The 26,440-nt window shown below is 37.0% G+C and overlaps 1 protein-coding gene across 5 annotated transcripts in view; it reads right to left on the bottom strand.

Annotated features, from left to right (window-relative positions):
• Positions 1–548: 548 nt before the first annotated feature.
• The window catches only part of CTNNA2 (catenin alpha 2), a 1,149,887-nt gene continuing 1,123,995 nt past the window's right edge, over positions 549–26,440 (bottom strand). For all 5 annotated transcript variants that reach the window (XM_007970059.3, XM_007970060.3, XM_073023121.1 and 2 more), the window contains one exon: positions 549–1,745. In XM_007970059.3, the coding sequence (XP_007968250.1) occupies positions 1,458–1,745 (288 nt within the window). In that variant the 3' untranslated portion in view covers positions 549–1,457. The remainder of the gene's footprint in view (positions 1,746–26,440) is intronic.

Raw genomic sequence — 26,440 nt, 5'->3', positions numbered from 1 at the left:
GCTCCTTCCCTTTGGGATCTTGCATGTAAGCTTAGGTGTTCATGACTCCCAATGTGTTATCACTTTGCTAAGAAAGAAACATGGGTATTTACCAGAAGTCTTTTGGAGACACAGTAATGTGAAAACTTGTAGGAATCATTCCAATGAGAGGAGTTTGGAGAATTCAGGTGACTATTTGGGGGCTTTTTCCCATTTCTCAGTTCATAGCTGAAATATTATCGCCACTTTTTAATAATGGGACAGAGGTCCTGCTTTTCCAGTTTAAAGGGGAAAAGTCTAAAATGAATAAAATATTTTGAAATTAATTGGCCTTTCTATTAAAAGGACTGTCATTTTCAATGCAATAGGAAAGTGAATGAAGACAAATGGAAAAAACACAAAATAAATATGTGAACTCTAAAAATGACAGAATTATTTGGATATCATCTATTTTATCCCTAATCTAAAAACAAACCAAAACATAATGCATTTTTAATGAATTTTCAGGAAGATACTCTAATCTTTCTTTATTAAGTACATACTTAAAAAAAGAAAACATACTTGAGATGTCAAGATTAAATGTGTTTATTTCGAGTTAGTGAATACAATGGTATATTAGATACCAGCACTCCAAGCTACACCTATGTATTTGCCTCTAACTTTCACACATTGTCAGTTTCCTTCCCTCTAATATTCCACCACTGGGCCTTCTATTTCTAGCAAAATCATAGTTCAAATTAAAAAAAAAAAAAAAAAAAAGCAAGATTGGTCACCGTATTGTGCTTCCAGTGCCCCCAGAAGGATTTTAATTGTCTCAAATAGATGTTTATTGTTTTCAGTAAAGGGAGAAAAAAAAAAAACAAAAACCATGATCACTAGTAATGGCACAACTAGAAGAGAAAACAGAATGCAGATAAAAAGAAGCATTTTAGGCTGGACTAGTTAATTTCCCCTCAGTTAAAAATCGACATAATATCACGGATATAGACTTCAAGGTTAAATTGTTCAATTCGTGGGCCACACACTTAAGCGTATTGGCTAGTACATTTTTGCACTGAAACAGAAGCAATACAAGTTTTATGTTCTACCATTACACTTCCAAATTTTTCACTTATGAATATACCTGCCAACCTAATGATTCTTGCATGCATTAGAGTTTGCTTTTGTAGAGTTAAGTTTATTTTCCCCATCCCTCCCACTCCCATAAATGTTGCGCCAATGCGAACTCTGTGCCCAATTTTATGAGAATGTTGCAAAGGACAGCTCTGTGCCACCTCAGTACAGGAATGTCCTGTCTCCTTCCCAGGCTACAGATGGATCAGTAGTATTGATCTCATCTCATCATACATGCAAACAGACACTGTTCCCTTAATTTCCCCATGCCAGAGGCATACGAGCCGGCAGGTATGCATACAAAAATGGAATTAAAAAGAAAAAGAAAGAAAAGAAAAAAAGCTTTCTTGTTAAAACCTATCGTCCTAGAAGGAATCCATTGCTTTGAATTCACTTAAAGCCTGTACAGGCGAAATGTGTTTCTTCTGAGAACCTCGTCGAACTCGTGTCTGGAATTCTTCAGGCTTTTCTCTCTTCACAAGGGGCTTCTTCTCTGGAGCCTTCATCTTCCAAGACACAACAGGTGAGTTGACAGCTGCTGTCCCATAGACCTTCTGGTATTTGGTTGAGGCCACATAGGATGCTTTCACCGTGAGGACAACAGCATTCATCAGGTTTTTAGCTGCCTGGATAAGCGATGTGGCACTGTCCAGCTACAGTGGGAAAAGAATGAGATACATGTGGGTCAACGGAAGCCCCAAATTCACAAGATGGTGATGTACTTTCACAGTTAAAACAAAGTTTTCCTTGTGCAAATAAACAGTATTGCTGAAAAGGAGCAAATTATCACAAGTTAAGATTTCTAAAATCTCAATACAGCTAATGGCAAAGCCCTCATCTTAACAGTTAGGAATTCCAAGGTAACAGAAGTTTTCCAAAGTGGAACATCTCATATTATTACATTAGGGTAATTAGCAATGGTGACAATTACTCAAATGTTGGACAAGCTTTTGGCAGACACTAAAGAAAAAAAGTTATAAGGGGTTACATCTCAATTTTATGGCCCGACCAATGGAAGTATCTATCTATCTATAGGCTATTTCTACATCTTGAGCTCAGAGTTGGTGAGGATACAGTCATTTAAGCAGAAGAACAGTCCATGGGTGCTCTTGCTTCTATGAGGTGTTAATTGAGCTTAGAGTATCAATTTAACTATTTATTAACAGGTCCTGAATATACCTTCTATATAAATACTGATATTATGTCAGGTTCTCATAGCATTCAGTGAGACCCTCCCATCCATGCATTAATGAAATATTGAGTACTTACTATGTGCCAAATACTATGATAAGAAATTTGTATTTTCCCACTTAGCTCTCGTTAACAACTCTATGATATAGGCCTAACTGTCACGCCCTTTTAGAATGAGAGAGCTGATACATGCAGAAGTCCAGTAACTAGCACAGGTTTTAGTCTTTAAAACCTGCACTACTACTCATCTATACTGCCACTCTGTTGGATAGGATGGCTTTTAAAAATGCCATGACAAGTCACAATTTGAGAATAGGTTTAGAGGCCCATCACAAGACTTTCAGGCCAGGAATATTTTGGGTTACCTTTTTTCTGTCTTTAACTAGTTAGTGTGATGAGTACTGTATACTAGATCATTCAATATCTGCTTCAACCTTCTTTTTGTTCACTGCCTGGGCATAGATGGTGGGGTTACATCTCAATTTTATAGCCCAACCAGTGGAAGTACCTATTTATCTACACACTATTTCTATATCCTGAGCTCAGGATTGGTGAGGCTCAACAATGCATCTGCTAGACTCTCCTTCAGCCAGGATTCTACATGTGACCTAGTGAAAGAGAAGAATTAACAGTTGAACTGCAAATATTATTCCAGCCTCAGGGATGTTTGAGCATAGTCTGATCTTTCATAAAACTTCTCATAACATCAACTAACAAAATATATCAATTACAGTTAACTGAAGGAAGTAAAGATGTTCCTAAGTATGCTGTTCCTAGTTGTAGAGATTATTTGGTGTATAGCCTGTAATTCATGAACTGTAGCTGCATTAAGCCTTCTGGGGGTTAGGTGACTAAGAAAGTGTTTAAACAGAGACTGTAGATCTTATGGTTCTCCCAGCTGACGTAATTCACTTTAGCTTTGTGTGTCATTTCTTATTAACAAAAATATGTCCCATGCAGTATTGAGGTTATGAGAAGTTGCATCTAACACCACGGTGATACTGTTCCTTTGGCTGCTTTTTGTTCCATATCCCTTATTTAAGCTAAATTAATGTTGTGCTGTGTTTTAAAAAATGTCAATCAAATGAGCTCAATTTTTCCATCACCAGAAAAGCTTGTAGTCTGACCAATGGGGAAAACAATGGAAGATGTTTTATATAATTGCTTTGTGAATTAACTCAACCAAATGGATGGAGTAACCCACTTACTTGATCACTTCTATTATGCCATACAAAATGTACATATACCAAAATCACTGCTTAACCCCATACTGTTTAGTTTATACAGCCTAAATTTCTAAAGACAATTAAGGAAAAGCAAACTCTAGGTTATTCATGTTAACAGGAGAGAAGCCACACATGAATTAGTGGGGTGGTTCTCAAAGCCTGGTCCCTGAGGTGCAAGAGCATCAGCATCACCCGGGAATCTGTTAGAAATCACATTTATCAGGCCCAATCCAAAATGTACTGAATCAAAACCTTGCAATCTTTGCTTTAACTAGCTAGCCATCCAGGGGGTTCTGATACTTGCCAAAGTTTGAGAACTACTGGATTAATGAAACCTAAAGACTGTCTTGATGGTTTACTTTATCCAATGATTTCAGGACTTCTGTCATACACAAGTTTGCTAATATCATAGCCAGTTATCTCACTGAATTTTACTTTTTCGTCTTTCCCATGTTACCCCCAGGTAGAAGTGTAAATAATGAAGCACAGAGATGAGACAACAAAATGTTGGAAACAATCAGCAGCAGATAAGTCATGGTTTCTTTAGAAGCTAAATACCTAACACCTTTGGCCAATGCACAGTTCTTTGTAAGTCTGTCAGGTTTCAAAAATGAGTAAAGTTAATTCATATAATTAGTTAATTCTATCGTGTGCTATGAGTAAATAAAGGGTAAAATATGACAGGGACGTTTGGTTGATTTGCTTTGGGCAACAGAATTAGTAGAAGTAGAACAAGCTGATATATTGCTATTAAATGGTCCCCAAAGAGTGTCTCTTGGGAGAACTGAGTTGCTCTGAAGAGAAGGGATTACAAGTAAATTTGGAGATTTTTACCACAGATTCCATTTTCAGATAGATGGTGTTTAATTCTGCAGCAAAAATACCAGAGCCTGCCTCTTCTTCAGAACCCCTTTGCTTTTCAAGCCTGATGCAGGAATCCTGTAAATAAACCTAATACATTGTTTGAGAGTGAGAAAGCTTTGAAACATTAAGTCAAGAATTTTGTTTGAGCCACCTGCTAAGGCAGATCTTGAATTTGTAGCAAGGTAAAGTGAGGAGGTGAGAGATCCAGCCAACTAAACTGGAACAAATATTTCCACAAACAAAAAGTTGAATTTCCAAAGGTTACATTTTGCCCTTTTCTGTAGACCCACTTTCAGATTTAGATCATTATCGGCACAATCACAATTCTTTCCAATTTAAAATGCCTTTCCAAAATGGTACCAAACCTCTGCTTTCTAATTGGCGAGTGTTGGCTAAAAATTCACTTCCTAAAGAAAAGATACTAGACTAAAGCTGCATGGCAAGACTTTTTAAATACAAAGTTTAGGAACACTTATTTAACATCATTGCATTCTATTTTATGACTTACAGTGAATATGTATAAGTGAAGTTTTCAAAATAATCAAAATTCAGTGAGCACGTACTAGTCGCCTGACAGTGACTGAGTCCTTTTAATTGTGTGATTTAATTTTCAAAAATTCTTGAAGTAGGAATGATTATTACTCCCCATTTAAAAAGTGAGGAAGTTGAAGCTTAGGGAAGTAACGTAAGTTGTCCCTGCAGTCATTGGCAAAGTAGGGATTAGGACCAGTACCATCTCTCTCCAAAGCTCACTCATTTGAACCCCACCATGGAGCAATATTCCCCCGAAACATCACTTAATCTCTCAGGTCTTGTTTTTTAGTTATTACCTATCCAAAATGAACTCGTTTCTATGAATGAACAGGCTGGAAGCCTATCCTCTAAACCGGGCAACATCCTTTTAACATCATGGCTATGTCTGACAAGTGCCTCATCTCTCCCAATCTGTGATTCTTTGTCTCATCCTCATAGCCCAAATCCTCACTGAGTAGCCTCTGGCCTCAGGTATGTTGCTGCCTAGAGCTCAGCCCTTCCTTGTTCTTCCTGGCCTGGAGTCACCCTTATGGAAATAGAGACTGGAATCTGATCTCTGCTAATTTGTCCCATTACTCTGAAGCACATTTATACTAGGCAGGGCTCAGCTACTCTTATTAGTCATCTAATCCTTTACCTGGTCCACTGTTGCTAGTTTTAAAATGGCATCAAAATTCAACCACCTCTCAGCCCTTCCTCAAGCTGACCTGAATAAGACATATCCACCTTTTCCTAGTTAAGGACCTTTTGTATTAGTTCCTGTACCTAACCTAAGAGAAACTGCTTATTTTCAGCTAGTTTAAATAAAAACAAGAGCATACATTTAACAAATTAGACCATGTGCTGTTTTCTGAACAAGTTTCCTGAGTTTCATTTAATCTCACAACCAGCCCTAAGACAGGTAATAGTATTTTGACCAATTGAGACTTAGAAGCATATAGTTTGCCCATTATCACACTGCTAACATGTGGTGAAACCAAGATATAAACCCAGGCCATCTAACCACTGAGCCCATGCTCTCACCATTCTTCCATGCTATTTCCCAGAGCCATCCAGAGCAGATGAATCCTCAGCCCTCAAAATCTACCAAGAGCTGCTACACTCATTCTCCCTATTCCATCCCAAAGGTGTCTGCTGTCCCTAACCACAGGAATTAGACTTCTCCTAATTGTTATGATTCTAAAATATCAAAATATTATGTTTAAGAGAAAACAGATGTTTCCTCACATCTTGTGCTATTATAGTCCATGAAAAGCAAATAGGGGCAGGAGAGCTGTTTTATAGGCCTATCTATAGGACATTGTCTTTTTTTCCCCCCTGCCTCTATTCCTACTCTTCTTAATACCACTCAACTTCTAATAGAGTTCTGTTCTCTATACTCCCCTCATTTTGTATTTTGAATGGGCAGGAAGACTGGAGCAAAGACTTATCTGAATTGTGATTCTTCCATTTATTGATATTTGTGCAGCCTAATTCCTTATATCATCAAAGGTGAAAAACATAAGTATTTGAAATGACTCTTATACAGCTTATGTTATCAAGTGAATATTTGTGAAAGCCTATGTCCTTAGCTGCATGCTACTTCATTCACACAGGACTGTTGCAACAGGCGTTCAGTTTCAACAGAAACAGAATTCGACTGCAGAAGTCAACTACATTCTTTCAAAGGACAGTGCTACTACACCTCTTGAAATGCTGAATTATCACTGACTTTTTATCCTCCAGTGTATCCCTACATTTTTCCATCTACACATTCATCCAAGTATTTCTTCAGATGCCTATTGAATACTTTTTGCCAACTACTGTGCTTAAGTGTTGGGTATGGAAACATAAATAGAAAAAAGCACTGAAATACAAGAGCTCACAGTACAATGAGAAAAACAGACACAAACTAAAGGTTTTAACACGGTATATAGTGTTTCAGTAGGATGCGAGATGCTAAATGAACAAAAGAAATAGGGATTTACCTTGAGTCAGGTAGGGATAGGAGAGGGGAAAACAAGCTTCGTTGTGAGCATATCTAAATACTCTTTAATAAGAGGGTGTTGGTGACTGAATGGTTAACAGTGATAAGGAAGGACAATTCTGAAATACCTAACTAGTCCAACTTGGTATACATCAATGCTCTTAACTGAGATTGTGGAAATAAGAAGGATGTTGAAGTGCTACAATGCTGAGTATAACTCTGGACACACTGAGTTTGAGTGTGTGTGTTACACTTAGGTGGTTTACCAGAGGGCCAATTGTATTTATGGGAGTAAATATTAAAAAATCACATTTTGCTTATATTGATCTTCCCAACTGTTTCATATATGGTGGTGGTCTGCATACTGTAGGTGTATAAAATGGTTGATTTCATCCTTTCATATTCCTTATTGTTTTTACAAAGATTAAATAATACAATCTAAATCAAATATTAAATCCACACACCAGGTCAAAAGGTTCAATAAATTTACAAAAAAATTTCTCAGCCTAAGACCTTTAAAATCAACATTACTATCCTTTTAATAATCTAAGATATAACATCATCAACAAGTATTTTACTTGCATAGAAAATAACCTTCCTTGGTTATGTAGGGAATAGTTAAGTAATTAGCAGTCTTTTACCCTTCAGAATGGTGAACTTCCTGGGGTCAAATGGAAATAAAATAAATGCTATTTAGTAAAAGCTTGCTTTAAAAACAAATAATAGTATTGTCAAAAGTGAAAAATACTATAAAACAGGTAGGGGACACATTGCAGATGATATCACATAGTAAATGTCTTAGAATGTTAATTTGTAGAGGCTGGGCATACGATTAAAGAAGAGAATTGGGATTTGAATGTGTGTTCTGAATTTATACATTTACAATATGCATGGAGAGAGATCAATTTTCAGATTGTATGTCCTTTTTCAAAAAAGCTGATCATCTAGTAACAAAAATTAATGAAACAAATGGCAGTTCATGAAAATCCAAAGTACAAAGCAATCTGTCATTAGATTAAAAATAATGCAAATGTCATGGGACTGCTGGCTAAGCTAAATAGAATAAAATAAGCCAAATCCATTTGGAAGGTGATTTTGAAATAAAAGAACTGAGGTGTTTGCTTTGATTCCTTCAAATGGCTTAGAAATGTCTGGAAGAAGGAACCAGTTCCATCTGGGCCTTGCTATTTTATTTTCATTATTGTAAGTCAGAGCCAATAACACTAATGATTTTGATAATGCTAAAATATGTGTAAAGTCAACTTTAGCCTTTTGCAACATTTTAAAATGGGAATAACATAGCTTTAACATATAAGAACAAGAACGATTTTGATGGGGTTATTCTAAACATGTTCAGACCTATAGTAGGTTTTCAGGGGAGGAAGCTGTGATGGGAGAATTGGCAATAAATTGAAAGCAAACACCTCTAGAAAACTGGAATCTTTCCACTGGAGCTGGTCATTTATTTATATTTAAACTGTTATCTCCCTCAAAGGAGTCACAAATTGCTTGCAAGGAAAAAAAATTTTTGCTACAAGTCAGCTTTGCTGTTAATGAATTGGAGGTTAGAAACCCAGAGCATTGGAGCCTATTATCCTCCAAGAAGAACATTTCATGTTTTAAAAATCCACGAGGCTTTGAAGACATATTTGATGTCCTTAGAAACTGTGACACATTTGAAATACCTTGAAATATCTGTGTACATTTTCCAGAGTCTATATCCATAACACTTTTTTAAAAACTCTAGAAAGTCCAGGGTAATAAATAACTCAGGTAAACAAAGACATGGTGAAAAGGTGCAGCCTAATCGCATCTTTCCCCACTTAAGCTACTTCAGAATGTTTATATGCTCACAAAAAGACAGTTTCCTTGATAGCAAGCTCTCAATTCTCTGTTGGAGTCTACTTACTCTTTCTCATCAAAACAAGCTGTCATCCATAGTGTCCATGGCAGGCATTATTAATCAATCAGGCACCTTGCTCCCTCAGAATCCGCTAAGTAGTGTGGGAAAGGAAACTTATTTACCTCTCAAGAGGGCACATTTTAACAGGGTTGTCCAAAAAAACTTGATTATGGCACAGATACATCATCCATTGTAGCGCTACTTGTATATTTGAATTAACTTGTTTGATTTCTAGTGTTTTCTTTACTCGCTATAAAATATTGTTTGATACTGACAATTTCTTTTTGAGATGTTGTCTTGCTGTCACCCAGGCTGGAGTGCAGTGGTGCAATCTCGGCTCACTGCAACCTCTGCCTACCAGGTTCAAGCGATTCTCCTGCCTCAGCCTCCTGAGTAGCTGGGATTACAGATGTGTGCCGCCATGCCTGGCTAATTTGTGTGTTTTTAGTAGAGACTGGGTTTCACCATGTTGGTTAGGCTGGTCTTGAACTCCTGACCTCATGATCCACCCACCTCGACCTCCCAAAGTGCTGGGATTATAGGCGTGAGCCACCGTGCCTGGCCAACAAATATTTTTATCTAAAGGATGTTGCGTTTACACTTTTGTTTCCACAGCTGATTATTAGGGACATATTGTGCACTTTTTTGTACTAATACCATATTATGATTTGCTAATTAAGGAGAAGATGTAAGTATTAACGGAAATGTAAAACATTTAGGGGATGATTTTAAATCAGGTGATAAAAATTGGCTGCATATTTTAACAAGGAAGGATGGTGTTAGAGGTAAAAGTGAGCATCACAGATATGTCATATTTATTGTTATAAAAAAACAAAACAAAATAAAACTTCAAGGCTGGGCATGGTGGTTCATGCCTATAATTCCAGCATTTTAGGAGGCCGAGGTGGGCAGATCACTTGAGGCCAGGAGCTCGAGACCAGTTTGGTCAACATGGTGAAACCCCATCTCTACTAAAAATACAAAAAGTAGCCAGGCGTGTTGGCAGGCGCCTGTAATCCCAGCTACTGGGGAGGCTGAGGCAGAAGAATCACTTGAACCCAGGAGGAGGAGGTTGCAGTGAGCTGAGATGGAGCCACTGCACTCCACCCTGGGTGACAGACAGAGACTATGTCTCAAATAAAACCACATTAAAAGAGTTAATATTACAACACATACTGATCCCTGATAAGTGAAATTCTATGTGATAACTCCTGAAGAGTTTCTAATTCCAAGGGTATTCCCATTTGACAACAGGATTTGTAAAGCAAATATTTTCCAGCTCTAAGTAATGGATCAATTACACAGAAAAGAGGACAAGAGGTCTGTTACCTTTCCTTCAGGGCTTCCTTTAAGTAATGCCAGAGAATCAGCCAGTGCTGAAGGCCAGTTGTTAGGAAATCTTCATGGAATGGCTCAAGATTAAATTGGCAAAGACCTTAGCAGAAAGGCACTGCAGGCTCAGTCAGGCTAAGAAAAATTTCTCAGCCTTGCTGAGAAATTTACCAATTGGCTCTCTGGTAACTTTCTCAACTGGACATATTTGTGTCTTCATTTTTAATTCATTTAGGTAGGTAGTAGTGCTTCATAGTTGGCCAGTCCACTGATTAACTGTCTTCATTTGCATTTTTTCAATTATAGGTAAGTAAACCTTGGGGACTCCCATGAAAGCTTAATTATAGTCAACAAATTTCCTAAATATGGCTTAGAGCCATTTTTTTTTTCACACCAATAAAGGCAGAACAGTTTTTGCTCAACCCAAAACAAGGCATTCTTTCTAACATGGAAATCTTGAAGATAAGTGGGAGTGCTGACAGGTTGGCCCTTGGAAAGTTAGGAACAGAGACACCTGTTCCTCTAACCAATCTCCACCTTCTTTTCCTATACTTCTTCTTTCCTTGCTTCCTTTCAACACCCTCCCTTATCCCAACCCTTCAGGATCTCCTGCCAGAGACCTCCTCTAAGTTATTGGTTTCCATGTAACAAAAAACTCATGAGGAATTATGCAACAAAGAGCCAACAGGCTTTCAGGCACCCCCCATAACTGGGAAATATTCTTAGGCAGAGAGACAGTCCTTATGTCACATGAATATGTAAGGCATTAACTATTCATCTTGTCACCCCTGATTCTGTGCATCAGCATGTCTTGATCACCCAACATTTATGTCTTATAAATAATTCTGCAAGGAGCTAAGCCTCCTTTTTGCCTTACCGATAGGAGAGCCAGCTAGCAGAGGATCAACACCTTTGATCCCTCTATTTCCACCTTCCTCCCTCCCTAGGTGGTATCATGACCATAAGACAAATGTAAGAGGAACCATTGTCTAAGAACCCACGAGAAGTACGTTTTCATAAAATAGATCAAAGTGCCACAAAATGACCCTGCTCGTATGAACATGGTATCTGCTGCTAAGTACTGAAGGCAATTTAATAACTTGCAAAATGGCTCCTACCCTCCAGCATGCAATGCATAATCACTGAGAGAAAAGTAGACTAGATGAGTCAAAGGCTGTGGTTTGGGTGCAGGTTGGTGGAGTACTGTGCCTGGAAAATGAGCAAAATCTGAAGATCCAGAATGATTCTTCATTTTTTCACTTCCCTTCTCATCTAAGCCCTAGGAACTATGTTCTAATGTGGCATTATTCAGGGGATGTAAACACCCATGCAGGCTGTGATCCTCTCCTCATCAGGTATATAGAAATAGCTAGTCAAAGTCTCTGTTGCTACTGAGGTCCAGGATGAGGAGAGAGCAGAGTGATTCCGTTCCCATTGAGTGTTTGCTGCCTCTCCTTGGGACCCCAGCCCCTTTTGTGTGATCACCTCTTCCCCACCTCTTTCTTCCTCTCCTGTGCACTCTCTGTCTCTAGTGATACATTCTTACATGCATGCTTTCATCTGTCCTACCTTAAAGTAGGACAAACCTTTGAAATTAAAGTTTGAGTTCAAACCTTGATTGGATGGATCACTAACTACAAGATCTTGAACAACTACTAAACTTACCTCTACCTCATAAAAGTTCTTTAAAAGTAAAAATGAAAATGGCACTTTCTAGTCTTATAAAACATTAAATGAGATAATGCCACTGAAGTTGAGTGCCTGGCACATGATAAGCCTTTAACAAATCTCAGCTTTTATTATTACTGTGACCCACCTTTCCTTAAATCACCAGGTGAGTCCAAACATGGTCTTATAAAATTTATATTTCTCTTTTCCTACATCTTCCTCCTTACTTTTTTTCCTTTCAAAGTTTCCCCCATTTGGCACTTTAGACTTTCTTTAACTCTCTTCTTACTGAAGCTACCACCATCTTGGCTTGGTCTCAGTGCCTAAATCTTACAGTTTTAGGGATAAGGAATGGAGAAGTTCATGAGGGGAATAGGAAAATACCAACACTTATGTATCTTTTCTAGCACTATTGAATCCTTTAGATGGAATAAAGGGGTAGTCAAGACTGAGTGCAAGAAAACATAGGAATTGTATGTAAAGATGTGACACCTAAAATATCTAAGAACATTTAGGACTTGGTAAGGAATACTGATAATAGAGAGTCAAGATGGCTCTACTAGAACATGGAAGAAAGGTAATCTAGCCTGGGAAGCTGATGTTTAAATATCTAATTTGGGAATCATCAAAATAAACAGTCCATGTAAAATATTTTATACAACCACTTCAAGGATCTAAACTTCCCCAAATTCTAGCTACTCATTTTGGTTAAGAATATCATTTATAAATATCTCATATTAAAAAACAAATGGTGTTACCTCATAAAGGATGACACCTTACTTCATTCGACTCTGAGTATACACTGTTGTCAGACCCCAGTTGAGATTCCTCACTACCCCTAAAAGGGAGCCCCTTCTTGTTTGGAAGTGCCCACCAAACATTGAAGGCCAAATCTCCCAAAGCCCTGGGTTTATCTCCTTCGAAACACAAACACTTGGGTTCCCTAGCATTGTTTCCTAAATCTTTAACTGTATTTTGCTACAAAGTGGGTTATAAATGCATAATTTTTAATCTTTTATTTGGTCTTAAACCACTGAAGCCAGCATCCACCATCTCCAGCTAAGAATGACCTTATCTCAGTATCTAAGTCCACCAATAAATTCCCAGTTTCAAATCTATATATTCTTTAGGATTACTTGAAAATCTCATCCACCTAGCTTCCCAGAACATAAGCACAGCCATCTTGCTGCCTTTGGTACTTCTGTGCACACATTTATTAACCAAATAAGGTAGCAAATGTCAGGTTATATGAAAAGACCTTCCAAAGAACAAATCCAAGGTTACTGAAAAGGACAGTGCCTGGGCTAATGGCTATAATAAGGAAAAGGCAAGAAGATACATATCAAAAAAAAAAAAAAAATAATAGCAATGGGCATCCTCAAGACAACCCATACTTGTCAATGCTCTAAGCCCTTTCTAGAACCAATAAAACAAGGATGATTAGTGTGTGACACACGTACTGCCATTTCTTCATCAGTATCCTTAGCAGATATGCCCAATCAATCAGGTCCTTTTTCCTACTGATCCTAGCCATGGTCTCAGCATTCTTCTCAACACATAGCTCAAACACCAGCAATTGGTGAGAGTTAGCAATCAAGATGAAACCATTTGCCATATCCAATATGGGCCTTCTATACAGAACTGCATAGGAGAGGGCTATGATTTGACTCATGTCCTCTGTGCAGTCATTGCTCCAATTAATAGTAGTATATTAACATCACTTCTACCTCTAATATAATTTCTCCTCGCATAATTCATAAAGAATGAGCTCTTAACTATAGCACAGAAAATTGAAGTGAAATGTTAGACACACATGTAGCTATATAAAATAATTCACTACATTAACCTAAAATTTCAACTCTTTTTTCATTACAGAAATTAAGAGGAAATGCTATCATCATGTAAGGGCTCATAAGAGGTCTTTAGTACAACAGTTTAAAAATCAGTAATTTTAATTAAATTAGTTTTAAATTTGAGCAGTTGATCCATGGGATTTTAATAACTGAACGCTTTTTTTCTGTCTACTTTAAAATATTTTTTGAGTAGACACAGAATAAATGCCCTCCAAATCATTTTCTTTCTTCCTGGTCACTGCTCTTTCCATTGTGAGCTGTAAATCCACCACTAACAGTAACACACATTCAAATAATTTTCAAATGATTACCGTGTACACGATCACAGATGCAGGTAGGGGTTTTCTATTACTTTTAACAATGAGTTGCAACCATTCTATTATCTATCTTCCATCTAAATTGTACTTCAGGTTCTTGCTATAAAAGTCAGGAAAAGGCAAGAAGATACATATCAAAAAAAAAAAAAAATAGCAAAGGGCATCCTCAAGACAACCCATACTGAGTTCAAACCTTGATTGGATGGATCACTAACTACAAGATCTTGAACAACCACTAAACTTACCTCTACCTCATAAAAGTTCTTTAAAAGTAAAAAACTTCCCCACCTGAGATACCTGTAAGGCTTGCTCTCTCACATCCATCTGATATTTATTCAAATATCAGTTATCTTCACATAAACCACCACTTGACATGAAGAGAATGATTTAAGCATCTGTAAGCCTTTTCTTGTGGACTGTTCCCAACCTTCTAGAGACAGTGAGAGCTCTATGATTAACTCCACCCTTGCCCCAACCTGATCCTTTTGCAGTCCTCTTCATCTCAGTTATTGGCAACACAGTTCTTCCCACTGCTTTGGTTAAATACCCAGAATCTTATGCTACAACTGTTTTCTCCAACTCAACATTTAATCTGCCATCATGTCCTGTCAGCAACATCTTCAAAACATATCTATTACTTGGTCTTTTTTCATCTTTTTCACTCTTATCCACTTGGCCAACTCATCAGAACCTCTTACTGGCTTGTTACTAAAGTTTCCCCTAACTTAGTTTCCTTGCTTCCCACCCTTTACCCTGTTTATTCTCAAATGGAAGCCAGAACGATCCTGTTACACGAACTCAATATCACTTATCTTAACAACCTGGAGTGGCTCCTCAATCACAGACTGAGTTAAATCCAAATCTATCAAAATGGTCTTCACATGGGGCCCAATACGTGTGATTTTGCTCTGATTAACTCAACTCCTAAATACTGGTTTCTTGTTTACTGCTCAGAAAGACCAGTCATGTTTGCAATGCAAGGCCTTAGCATTTACTATTTCTTCTGCCTAGAAAACTCTTCCCCACCTGAGATACCTGTAAGGTTTGCTCCCTCACATCCATCTGATCTTTATTCAAATAGCAGCATCTTGGTGAAAACTACCCAAGCCATACTTTTGAAATTGCTGCTCCATTTCCATCCTTACGCCTCAATTTGCCATACTTTCTCTATTTTAACATTCTTATATCCTCATATTTTTATGTTTCTTGTTCACCACCTCCCATTATATCCCAAACATCTAAAACAGTGCCTGGCATATGGGTCCTCCATAAATATTTGCCGAGATGTTGTTGAAGCATTGTAATGTTATGTGTGGGGAAATAGGACATGAAAGGCTTGTCCAAAGACACAAAACTAGGGCACAGTGCCTAGTTCAGTATCCATTCTTATCACCTATTCATTCTTCCAAATTCATGAGATTGTCAGGAGAGTGGAATTCGGAGAAACAAAAGTGAAAGTAAACTTTAGCCAAATTGCAATACAAATCTACATCCTCTTCCTCTTACTGTATCTTGCATGTTAGCATTTCAAGATCAGTTTTTGCTCAAAAAACAGCCACAATTTAAATCATTTAATTTTTGCTTTCTGTTTATAAAATACTGATATTTCTTTAAAAATCATCTCCTCCATTAATAGCACCAGCATCTAAGAGGCACAGAATTATATGCTTGCTAGATACAGTGCTTGTGCCTTAATAAATTGATCTTTATAAGATGTACAAGTTTAATACCATCATTCCTGCTTTTTATATATCAGAAAATCAAAATAGAGAAAAGTTAACTTTTTTGGGTCTACTTGAAGGCTCATAAAATTCATATCTGGGTAGAACATACAGTCTTCTTTGACCAGGCAGATCTCCCATAGGCTTTTCCTGCCCTAAATCTTTATTCCTGGCTATTGATGTAATTTATGTGGAGGGAAACATGCCTTATGATGTGTTTTAACTGTTCACAAGCGTGAGTCATGTGACGAAACAGTAATGAGGTGAAACTTCCTTAAGCCATAAGGGGAGAAAAGTTGTACAAACTCCCAATCTTGCAATCATGATTCACGTGAGATATGAATTAGTCAAATAGGGAACATCATCTTCTACTTTTTCATTTTCTTGCCAGCAACCAAAAAAGCTGTCTACATGTTCACAGAAAACTTGATTAAATACAACTTCTAATTCTCCTTATCCCTAAACATTATATACCACTTATTTATCAAAAAATTTAAAAACTTTTACAACATAACCTTTCAATGTGTCATGCAGCACACACCATGAAATGTGAGGCTGATAATATAATTTATAAGAACCTAATACATATTACCTGTTATCTATACCATCTGAAACATGCTATTCCCTGTATTTCTTGTTCAACCACTAGTCTACAGAGCACAGAGATACCAGCACCATCCTTACACTGCACAAAGAACAAGATAATACATTAGAGAAACTGGCTCTAAGTCTTGGCTGTCCCAGTTACTGGCTGTGAAAGCTTGGACACTGTAATCTCTTTGAGTTTCTATTTTTTCAATTATAAAAGGGGATTAATAACAATATACTTTTGTGAGTTATTCTGAGGTCCAAGTGAGAAAATAAAGTACTTGTTAAATTTTAGAGAAGTCTGTGACTACAAAAGATTATTACATCACCTCTGGGTATCTTTGAGAAGTTCTTTTGGGATCTTCATTTTAATTTATTAGAACTCCTTGGTGCCTCAGGCCCAGGGTGTTGGCTCCACAGGAGAGGGTATTCCAACAGGTGACCAGCATAGCATGAGGGCATGATAAGCCCTAGCAAAACAAGAGAAAAGTACTTCTAAAAGAAGTTTTCTTCTTCCACCCAAAGTACTCATGGGGTAAGCCTAGTTATAATCTTATCTTTTTCCAATTACAGAGAATGGTCAGGAAATACAGTTTCCAAAATACAGAACACTGGAAACATGCTTGGGGCCCTTGAATTTGGCTTTGGAGTTCAGCACAAAAAGAAAAAAAAGTCAACCAAAATATGAAGGTAGACCATTCTTTCAATAGGAGCTGTCAGCTCATTGATGAGCCTGTCCTTGGTGATTCCACCTTAAATCTGGTTGCCATTTATTCTAGAATCAAATCATTACTTATTTACTGCTTTGTCCTCCAAGACTTTGTGTGTGTGGTCATGTTGCCACAGCTAGATTTCTGGGTCTTTATGAATAAGTACCTTCTTGCCCCCTTTACTCATATGTTCGCCACTAAGGCTAGAACCATATAAACCATACTGGGATTCACTGTGCAAATGGGGATTATGGAGATGGTCTGTGCTGTGAAGGATTCTCTTATGTTTGCTCAGTGCAGGCTGTCCCTGAACATCAATTATTTATCAGTCGGCTGGTCTTATGCATCAATTTAATAATCAATAAAAGTTGATTAGCACTTGTCTACTGGTTAATCTACTTTATTTTTTTCAAGATTCAAAACATATTGAACCTCCCAACCAATTAGATCTCTCCTATATGCTACTATCACTTAATTCTCACCAAAAAAAAAAAAAAAAAAAAAAAGTGCACATCACTTTAGGCACATCATTCGACAGATAGGAAACTGAGGCTTAGGGAGGAAGATCTTGCTAGCTAATAGATAATTACCAGGGATTCAAGCGCCTGACCTCTGTCCTCAGGTATAGTGCATTATCAATATACCACAGTTCCAACTGCCTTTAAATAAAAGATGTAAGGTGGTTCTCCTAACAAGCCAGGATACTTCTCCATATAGGTGTCTGCCAGGGCTTGGCCTAATTGGAACCTTCTAGTCTGTTTCTCCTGGAGTGAATGTACTTTAGGGAAAATTCAGCAAAAGCGCCAAAGGATTCCCTTCAATCTAAAACTGGAAATATCATCTCTTTGCTCCAACAAGGAGCCTCCGTGGATACACGACGTATTGTCTGTTCCTTTGCAATGAGGTTGGGTTATACAAGAAACTTTCAAAACAACAGATTAAAGGAAATCGAATCCTCAGAGGACCGGGAATGCATAACAGTGCTAGAAATGCTAAAAAAATAAAAATTAAAAAAAATTAGTGGTTTATTTGAAAGAAAGCCTCAAGTTCATGAAATTGGAAAATTTCCTTGAAAAAAAAAAAAAAGGACTATCTTTAACTTCCAATAAGATGACAACTTTTAACCAAGGAACAAAGATAAACATTAAAGGGTTGTAGAGGGTATGATACAGTATCTTACACCCACTAAAAATCATACTTAAGATGAAAGTTTCCTCATGGCACAATTGCTGTCTTAGAGTCTCTGTGAATCTAGCCTTTGACAAAGTTAAATCACCTCCATATTTATTATGCGATGTAAAGGTTGCCTCATTATTCCTTTACCTGATACATTAAAAAATGCCAGGAAAAGTTATTCAATTATACTACAGGTATATCTTTGAAAGAAAGCATGATTTCTGTTATATCTGAAGTCACTGCCTGTTACAGTTCTCCAATTTTCTTTTAAAAAATGAATGCTAAGCCATGCAACTTCTTCAGCTTCTACCTACAACTTGCTTGGTTTTTAGGGCTCACCCAGCACTAATTTCAGCATTGCAGAGTTACTCATCATCAAAATATATATGAACAAACACAGAAACAATTTGAATCTCCAGGGAATCCTTAGCCTTATGTTCTTAACATTATTAAAACTATTATTTTAAGTATCACTTTAGTTTTTTTCTTATTTTTAAAATGTAGTTACTCATTCTCTCACCATGTAAAAATTTATTTTTCAGATGGAGTCTTGCTCTGTCACTAGGCTGGAGTGCAGTGGCCCGATCTCAGCTCACTGCAACCTCCATTTCCTGGGTTCAAGCGATTCTCCTGCCTCCGTCTCCCGAGTAGCTGGGATTACAGGCGCATGCCACCATGCTCAGCTAATTTTTGTATTTTTAGTAGAGACGGGGTTTTACCATGTTGGCCAGTGTGGTGTCGATCTTTTGACCTTGTGATCCACCTGCCTTGGCCTCTCCCAAAGTCCTGGGATTTACAGGCATGAGCAAAAATTTTAAAACCTACAGAGAGACTAGGTAAATATGTAATGATATATGAAAAGGTTTTCTAAAAAAGTGGTATGAAAACATTTTCACTGAAACTCTTAATTACCATTGGGAATAGAAATACATAAGCTCTAAGACAGGAAGATTTGGAGATAACCAGGCAAAGATGCAAATGGAGACCTTTGTAGGAAGGTTATGTCTAGAGGGTGACTGTGATAGGCTCTCAGGAGTCTTTCTTTTAGAGAAGTGTACCTCCACCCACGGATACCCGTCTGGAAATGAGGTTGGCAGATAAATCTTGAACTATTTTATCTGCCATCTTCCACCCTTCCAGAGGGAAGACGTGAAAGGCTCTATTTAAAGCAGTATGTATATGCTAAGTGAAAGGTCAAGATTTCAACTAGTCCTATGGTTCTCATCTGCAGGTAATTTTGCCACCCACTCCAGGATACATTCAGCAATGTTTGGAGACATTTGTGATTATCACTGCTGGAGAATAAAAGTTGCTACAGGCATCTAGTTGGGAGAAGCCAAAGATGTTCTTAAACATCCTACCATGGATAACTACAACAAGCTTCCTATAGTAAAGAATTATCCAAACTAGGCTAGACTGAATCAGCCTAAAGAAGCAAACCCAGTTTTCCTAGAAAAGGGACTAGGAAAGGGATTAAACTGTTCGGAGAAATTCTCACTATAGCCTATAGGTTTCTCTTTCCTCCACTTCCTAGACCAGTGTTTTTAAAAGTGTGATCCATGAATCATCTGCATCAGGAACATTTAGGAATAAAATACAGATTCCTGATCCCTTCTCAGAGTGGAGTTTCAGAACTGTGGATTTCAGGAATCTCCATTTTGGTTGGCTATCCATGTGATTCATTTACAGAGTGAAATGTGAAAATCACTGTTTCACTTCTATTGAAGTTATTCCTTTCTGTATTTTCAACTATCCCCTCTCTGTCAGTGACTCCTTGAGGACTCTGAGTGACAAAAGAATGTAGTCTTGATGAGAGCAGATACCTTGGCTGGTTGCTCACTGCTGTTATGTCAAACACCTTGCTTGGGGTAGACATGATATGAGAACTGGAGGGCACCAACATTATCCAAAAGACTATATTGTCTTTTGTGGGGAGAGAAGATAACAAAAAATACCTACTCATTTATTTAGTACACCTACACTCCGGACTCTGTGCTAAATGTATCATACACATCAATACCATTAATCCTAATAATAAATCAAGGAAGTAAATACTAATATCATTTTCCCTTTATCGCTGAGAAAATGGGGCTCAGAGAGGTGAAGCAACTTGCTCAGGTCATAGAGCCAGCTATTGAAAGTCAGCATTCAGTTCTTGTTCCACTTAATGGAGGGCATACACTTGTAAGAACTGCACCCCAAGCCTAACTCTTCCCAATGCTTTTCAGATTCCTCATAAGATGGGGATCATTGCACCAGTCAAAGCCTTCATTGACAGCTTCTATCTGCCAGTATAACTCAGCAAGAGAAGCCTACTGGGAAACAAAGTCCTCCACCTGCCAGAAAAGCTGGTATGCTGTAGGCAGGAGTTACCTATCTTAATTCCCTCAAAAACATAGAAAAAAGCCTTTTAAACTGTTTGCAGAGCAACTAAATATGAGTTTTGAGTTTCAAAAAACTACAAAGAATAGGTTTTGTATAAGGTGTAAGGAAGGGATCCAATTTCAGCTTTCTGCATACGGTTAGGGAATCCTTTCTCCATTTCTTGTTTTTGTCAGGTTTGTCAAAGATCAGATGGTTGTAGATGTGTGGTGTTATTTCTGAGGTCTCTGTTCTAATCCGTTGGTTTATATCTCTGGTTTGGTACCAGTACCATGCTATTTTTGTTACTGTAGCTTTGTAGTATAGTTTGAAGTAAGGTAGCATGATGCCTCCAGCTTTGTTCTTTTGGCTTAGGATTGTCTTGGCTATGTGGGCTCTTTTTTGGTTCCACATGAAACTTAAAGTGTTTTTTTTTTTTTCCAATTATGTGAAGAAAGTCAATGGTAGCTTGATGGAGACAGCATTGAATCTATAAATTACTTTGAGTAGTATTGCCATTTTCACGATATTCATTCTTCCTATCCATAAGCATGGAATGTTCTTCCATTTGTTTGTGTCCTCTTTTATTTCGTTGAGCAGTGGTTTGTAGTTCTCCTTGAAGAGGTTCTTCACATCCCTTGTAAGTTGTATTCCTAGGTATTTTATTCTCTTTGTAGCAATTGTGAATGGGAGTTCACTCATGATTTGACTCTGTTTGTCTGTTATTGGTATATAGGAATGCTTGTGATTTTTGTACATTAATTTTGTGTCCTGAGACTTTGCTGAAGTTGCTTATCAGCTTAAGGAGATTTGGGGCTGAGACGATTGATTAAAGACTTAAACATTAAGACCTTAAAACCACAAAAACCGTAGAAGGAAACCTAGGCAATAAAACACCAAAAGCAATGGCAACAAAAGCCAAAACAGATAAATGGGATCTAATTAAATCAATGAGCTTCTGCACAGCAAAAGAAACTATCATCAGAGTAAACAGGCAACCTACAGAATGGAGAAAATTTTTGCAATCTATCCCTCTGACAAAGGGCTAATATTCAGAATCTACAAAGAACTTACATTTTCAAGAAAATCAAACAACCCCATCAAAAAGTGGGCAAAGGATATGAAAAGACACTTCTCTAAAAGAAGACATTTATGCAGCCAACAAACATATGAAATAATGCTCATCATCACTGGTCATTAGAGAAATGCAAATCAAAGCCACAATGAGATACCATCTCACACAAGTTAGAATGGCAATCATTAAAAAGTCAGAAAACAGATGCTGGAGAGGACGTCGAGAAATAGGATTGGTTTTACACCGTTGGTGGGAGTGTAAATTAGTTCATCCATTGTGAAAGACAGTGTGGTGATTCCTCAAGGATCTAGAACTAGAAACATCATTTGACCCAGCAATCCCATTACTGGGTAAATACCTAAAGGATTATAAATCATTCCACTACAAAGATACACACACACGTATGTTTTTTGAGGCACTGTTCACAATAGCAAAGACTTGGAACCAACCCAAATGCTCAACAATGATAGACTGGATAAAGAAAATGTGGCACATATACACCATGGAATACTATGCAGCCTTAAAAAAGGATGAGTTCATGTCCTTTACAGGGACATGGATGAAGTTGGAAACCATCATTCTCAACAAACTGTCACAAGAACAGAAAACCAAACACCACATGTTCTCACTCATAAGTGGGAGTTGAACATGGACACAGGGAAGGGAACATCACATAGTGGGGCCTGTCAGTGGGGTGGGGTGCTGGGGGAGGGGTAGCATTAGGAGAAATACCTAATGTAGATGACAGGTTGATGGGTGCAGCAAACCACCATGGCATATGTATACCTATGTAACAAACCTGCATGTTCCACACATGTACTCCAGAACTTAAAGTATAATAATAAAAAAACAAAAGAATAGGTTTTGATTTCCATTCCCCAAATTCTTGCTTACTTCAAATCGAATCTCATAAGGGTAATTTAATCCTTATTCTTAGCATCCTGTCTTGGTTGCTCATCTAATATTCATTTGCCCCTCTTTACTTAGTGGCATCTCAATTTTAATCCAGGCAGCAATGTACCTAGCTAAAACATTGTGTTTACTAGTCTCTCTTGCAGCAAACCACCTGCATGGTGATGAAAGTGGATATAGAAGAAGAGCAGAGGGGTGGATGTTTCTAGGAAGGAGGGTGACTAACATAGCTAGGAAGCACCTGGTTTAACCTTCTCACCTCTTCTTCCTACATGAAAATTGGAAAGATGGAACACTAGCAGTAATCTTAGACCAAAAAATGAACTTGAGAACAGATGGGCCATAAAGTTAGGAGGTGTCAAAGTCCTTGATGACTCTGTGTTCACTTTACTCTCCCTGAACTACAGACAGATATATTCCATGTGAGAGAAATAACTCTATTTGCGTATTTCATCATTTGTAGTTGAATCTAAATTAAAATATGTAAAAGGCTATATACAAATTTTTAATACAATAGTGGGCATTAAATATTTAGTAGACTTAATTTAAAATATTTCATATTTAAATATAATTATATAATAATTTGTATGTCATAACCTTTGCATAAGGGGGCAAATGCAACCAACCATGTTACTTTTAAATTTCTTTTTACAATAAATTACTAATTTGATTCATTTAGTTTTTTGGGAAAAAATTCTGTAGGTTTCCATGGCATAATCTTTTCTTAAAAGGGGTTTATAAAATATATCTGAAAATTTAACAGAGTAAATTATAAAGGCATTAAGTTAACTAGAAAAATAATTGCATTTAATTGCTTGATTTTTGGCCCCAAATCTTAGGTAAACAGTGTACTTTGAAATCTAACATTTGAAGTCAGACACTTTCACGTAGAAATAAATGAATGGAAGTATGAAGGAATGATAGAGTTCAAAATCAATTATTGGGATTTTTTGGGTGTGATACCTCACTACAATGGAAGAAGGGATGATAAAGAAGCTAATGTATTAAGCATAGATTATGTGTTCATTATGCAGGGAACCAGGGAATAAAGAACATTCGAACATATTCCTATTATATCTAGCTTACAGACTAGTTGAGCGAAATATAATGACATTAAAGTGTCATACAAGAAATGACAGAAAAATACACCATGCTGTTGGAGAATATCAAAGAAGTCTTCTGAAGCACTACTGTGTACCAAACACTGACTTTGTGACCTTCAGAGGATTTCAGAAGTTTCTGAACAGAGCATAATTGAAAAAACTATTTCATAGTGCATTTTAAATGCTTCATACAATGTCTAGCGTATACTAATCCTTCAGTTTATCTTAATATAACTGTTGATATTTTGAATATTTACCATGAGCAATTATCTCTGAGTAGCTATCACTATTCTAATAAAAATCTATCACCATTCTAATAAAAAGCAAAAGCCTAGGGAGGTTAAGAATGTTGCCCAGTTTCATCAATTATAAAAGAGAGTTGGTTTCCAAATTCACACCTAACGGCAATATCGTTCTTATAATTTTAACACTATTTAACTTATATTCTTCAGATCTGTAACAATCAAAACCACATAACTGTTGCTGTTCTCTGTTTGGCATTTATTGAAGTAAAAGAGTAGGTCTTGAGATAAATAATTTTGCCTGGAACATCTTTTTAGAACCACCCAAGGTTGTATTTGTTTTAGTTGGTGTAAGAAGGGCAATGACAGAGCCACAGATCATTGGCAAGAGATATCTGTAAGAGCTAAAAATAACTAGATATCTAGCTCTATCTAGATCTAGATGTAGATATATATATATCTAGATATATATAGATCTATGAGATATCTAGATCTATCTAGATATCTAGAGATTTAATAGTATCACTGATTATTTATATGCAATAACCATCTTTTGGTTCTCATGCTTAATCACAATTTAAACCGATTTTCTTGAGAATATTCTTTTATTACCCTTAACTCCTATTTTTTCCAAAATCTTTTAATAATATGATACTTCAATTATTTTACTCTGAAACTGCTTCTAAGAACATAGAAACAGAATGAGTCAGTTCTGTTGCCTTGCAGGGACTCTAAAACTTTGGTGTGAAAATGAATCACCTGGTGTGTGTTGGGGAGTGGGATGGGGTAGTTAATTACAGACTCCAAGAACCTACTCCCTACCATTCCTGATTCAAGAAGTTTGCAACATGGCCCAGGATCCTGCATTTTAATAGTCTCCCCCAAACCCCCTGCTTAGCTGGCATGCAGATAATCCTGATCATTTTCAATACTACTTATTAAAATCAGCATGAGTCAGAAGAATTTCTTTGATATCCAGCACCAACCTCATTTTTTACTTTTCTCCATCTTTCCAGCCCTCTCGGACCTTTTCAGGTCCAGTTATCCTGGAATACTTATATACCTCAATGCTATGGATATTTCATTTCTTTTCTGAGATATTTCTCCCTCTCCTTCCACCTGGAAAACTCCTATTCAGTTATGTACGAAGGCTCAAAAAAAATAAAATAAAATAAAATTCACACCCCTTTATCATTTTCTACAAAAACGGTCATCATATGTATTTCTTTTAAAGTGATTATTATAATCATAGTTACTAGTGCACATGCTTGTTTTCCATGCTTATTCTATGAATCCATCATATATAGAATAGGGAATATCCCATATTACATACTCAGTGAATTTGTTGAATTGTAGCTGTGACTGATGTTTTATTTCTAAAATGACCTCCAGTGACACTTAGGAGGAAGAAAGAATAGTTATCATCTTCATCATCGTTCTCTTGAAACAAACATAATCTAACTTCTGCTTGACCTTTTTTTTTTTTTTTTTTTTAAAGAAACTAGTGCTAGGAAAGTATTTCTTGCTTTGTTAAACTACCTTTGATCATACTACTTCACCATTCCTAAACAGAAAAATTTAGTCTTTGAAAGTGATTTCCTGAGAAAACAAATTCTAGGAGCTAATTCTGATGTCACAATAGGAAATTAGAAGCCATGTCACTGGATGATCTAAACTGAGTCCTTGTTTACTTACTAAGTTCTTAGAATCTGGTAAAGGGGCTAGGCGACAGCAGTTCTAATTGTGGAATTCCAGTCTTTTAGAATGGCTAAGGTAATAATTTGGAAGAGACTTGAATGGCAGGAAATACAAAAACAGTTTTCCCTACGTGAGGCAAAATATCCACTGCAAATCTTCTGCGAATCTACAGCAACAGAGAGGCTTTCAAATGTAAGTGTTCTTCGTCAATGTAAATAGATCATGCCCAAATCAATAACCTATTTCCAAGAGTATATGGGAAGTAGACTTGCATAATCATGTTCAGTTTTACTTAGTGTTAAAACCTTGTCAATATTGGCTGTTAAAGGGTAGAGAAACTGATGTTATTATTGCTTAGTGCCCAAGGAAACTGCTTCATAAAATCATCTTGGTTACATGGATTCTCATTAGCTGATGTGGACATTTCCATCACCATCTGACATTTCTAAATCTGTTAATGATACCCCCAAATAATGATCCCTTTCCGCTTTTATCACAATACCAGAATATCTCCAAGCTAGAGTCTTCCTCTTTCCTTCCTCTACCTTTTATGTATTTCTCTTCCATAGTTGTGGCTGTGAGTGATCATGTGGAGTTTTGTGTAACTGACCAAATACTTGCCTGATTATATCTTTATAATTACTCAATTCACTCACTTGCTGCCTCCTCAATTCTTCCAAAGATGTGTATCTCATCTAGTACAGTCAGCATATGATTTAGGGGAAAAGGGTTCAGAAAAAGTATGAGGTTGAACTATAAGCAATACATTTTGACACATGTTATGTCTGAACACAAGATATCTTCAGCTCCATTTACAATTCTGTGGTCTTGAAGACCTGGAACAATTCCCTGTCCTTTTTATATACAATAACACAAAAATCGAAACCATTCTGTTCTCAGCTGGCTAA

This window comes from Chlorocebus sabaeus, chromosome 14, assembly GCF_047675955.1.
Source record: "Chlorocebus sabaeus isolate Y175 chromosome 14, mChlSab1.0.hap1, whole genome shotgun sequence".
NCBI classification, from domain to species: Eukaryota; Metazoa; Chordata; class Mammalia; order Primates; family Cercopithecidae; genus Chlorocebus; species Chlorocebus sabaeus.
The sequence above is the reverse complement of the archived record's forward strand: the minus strand, read 5'-3'. Positions and strand labels throughout refer to the sequence as shown.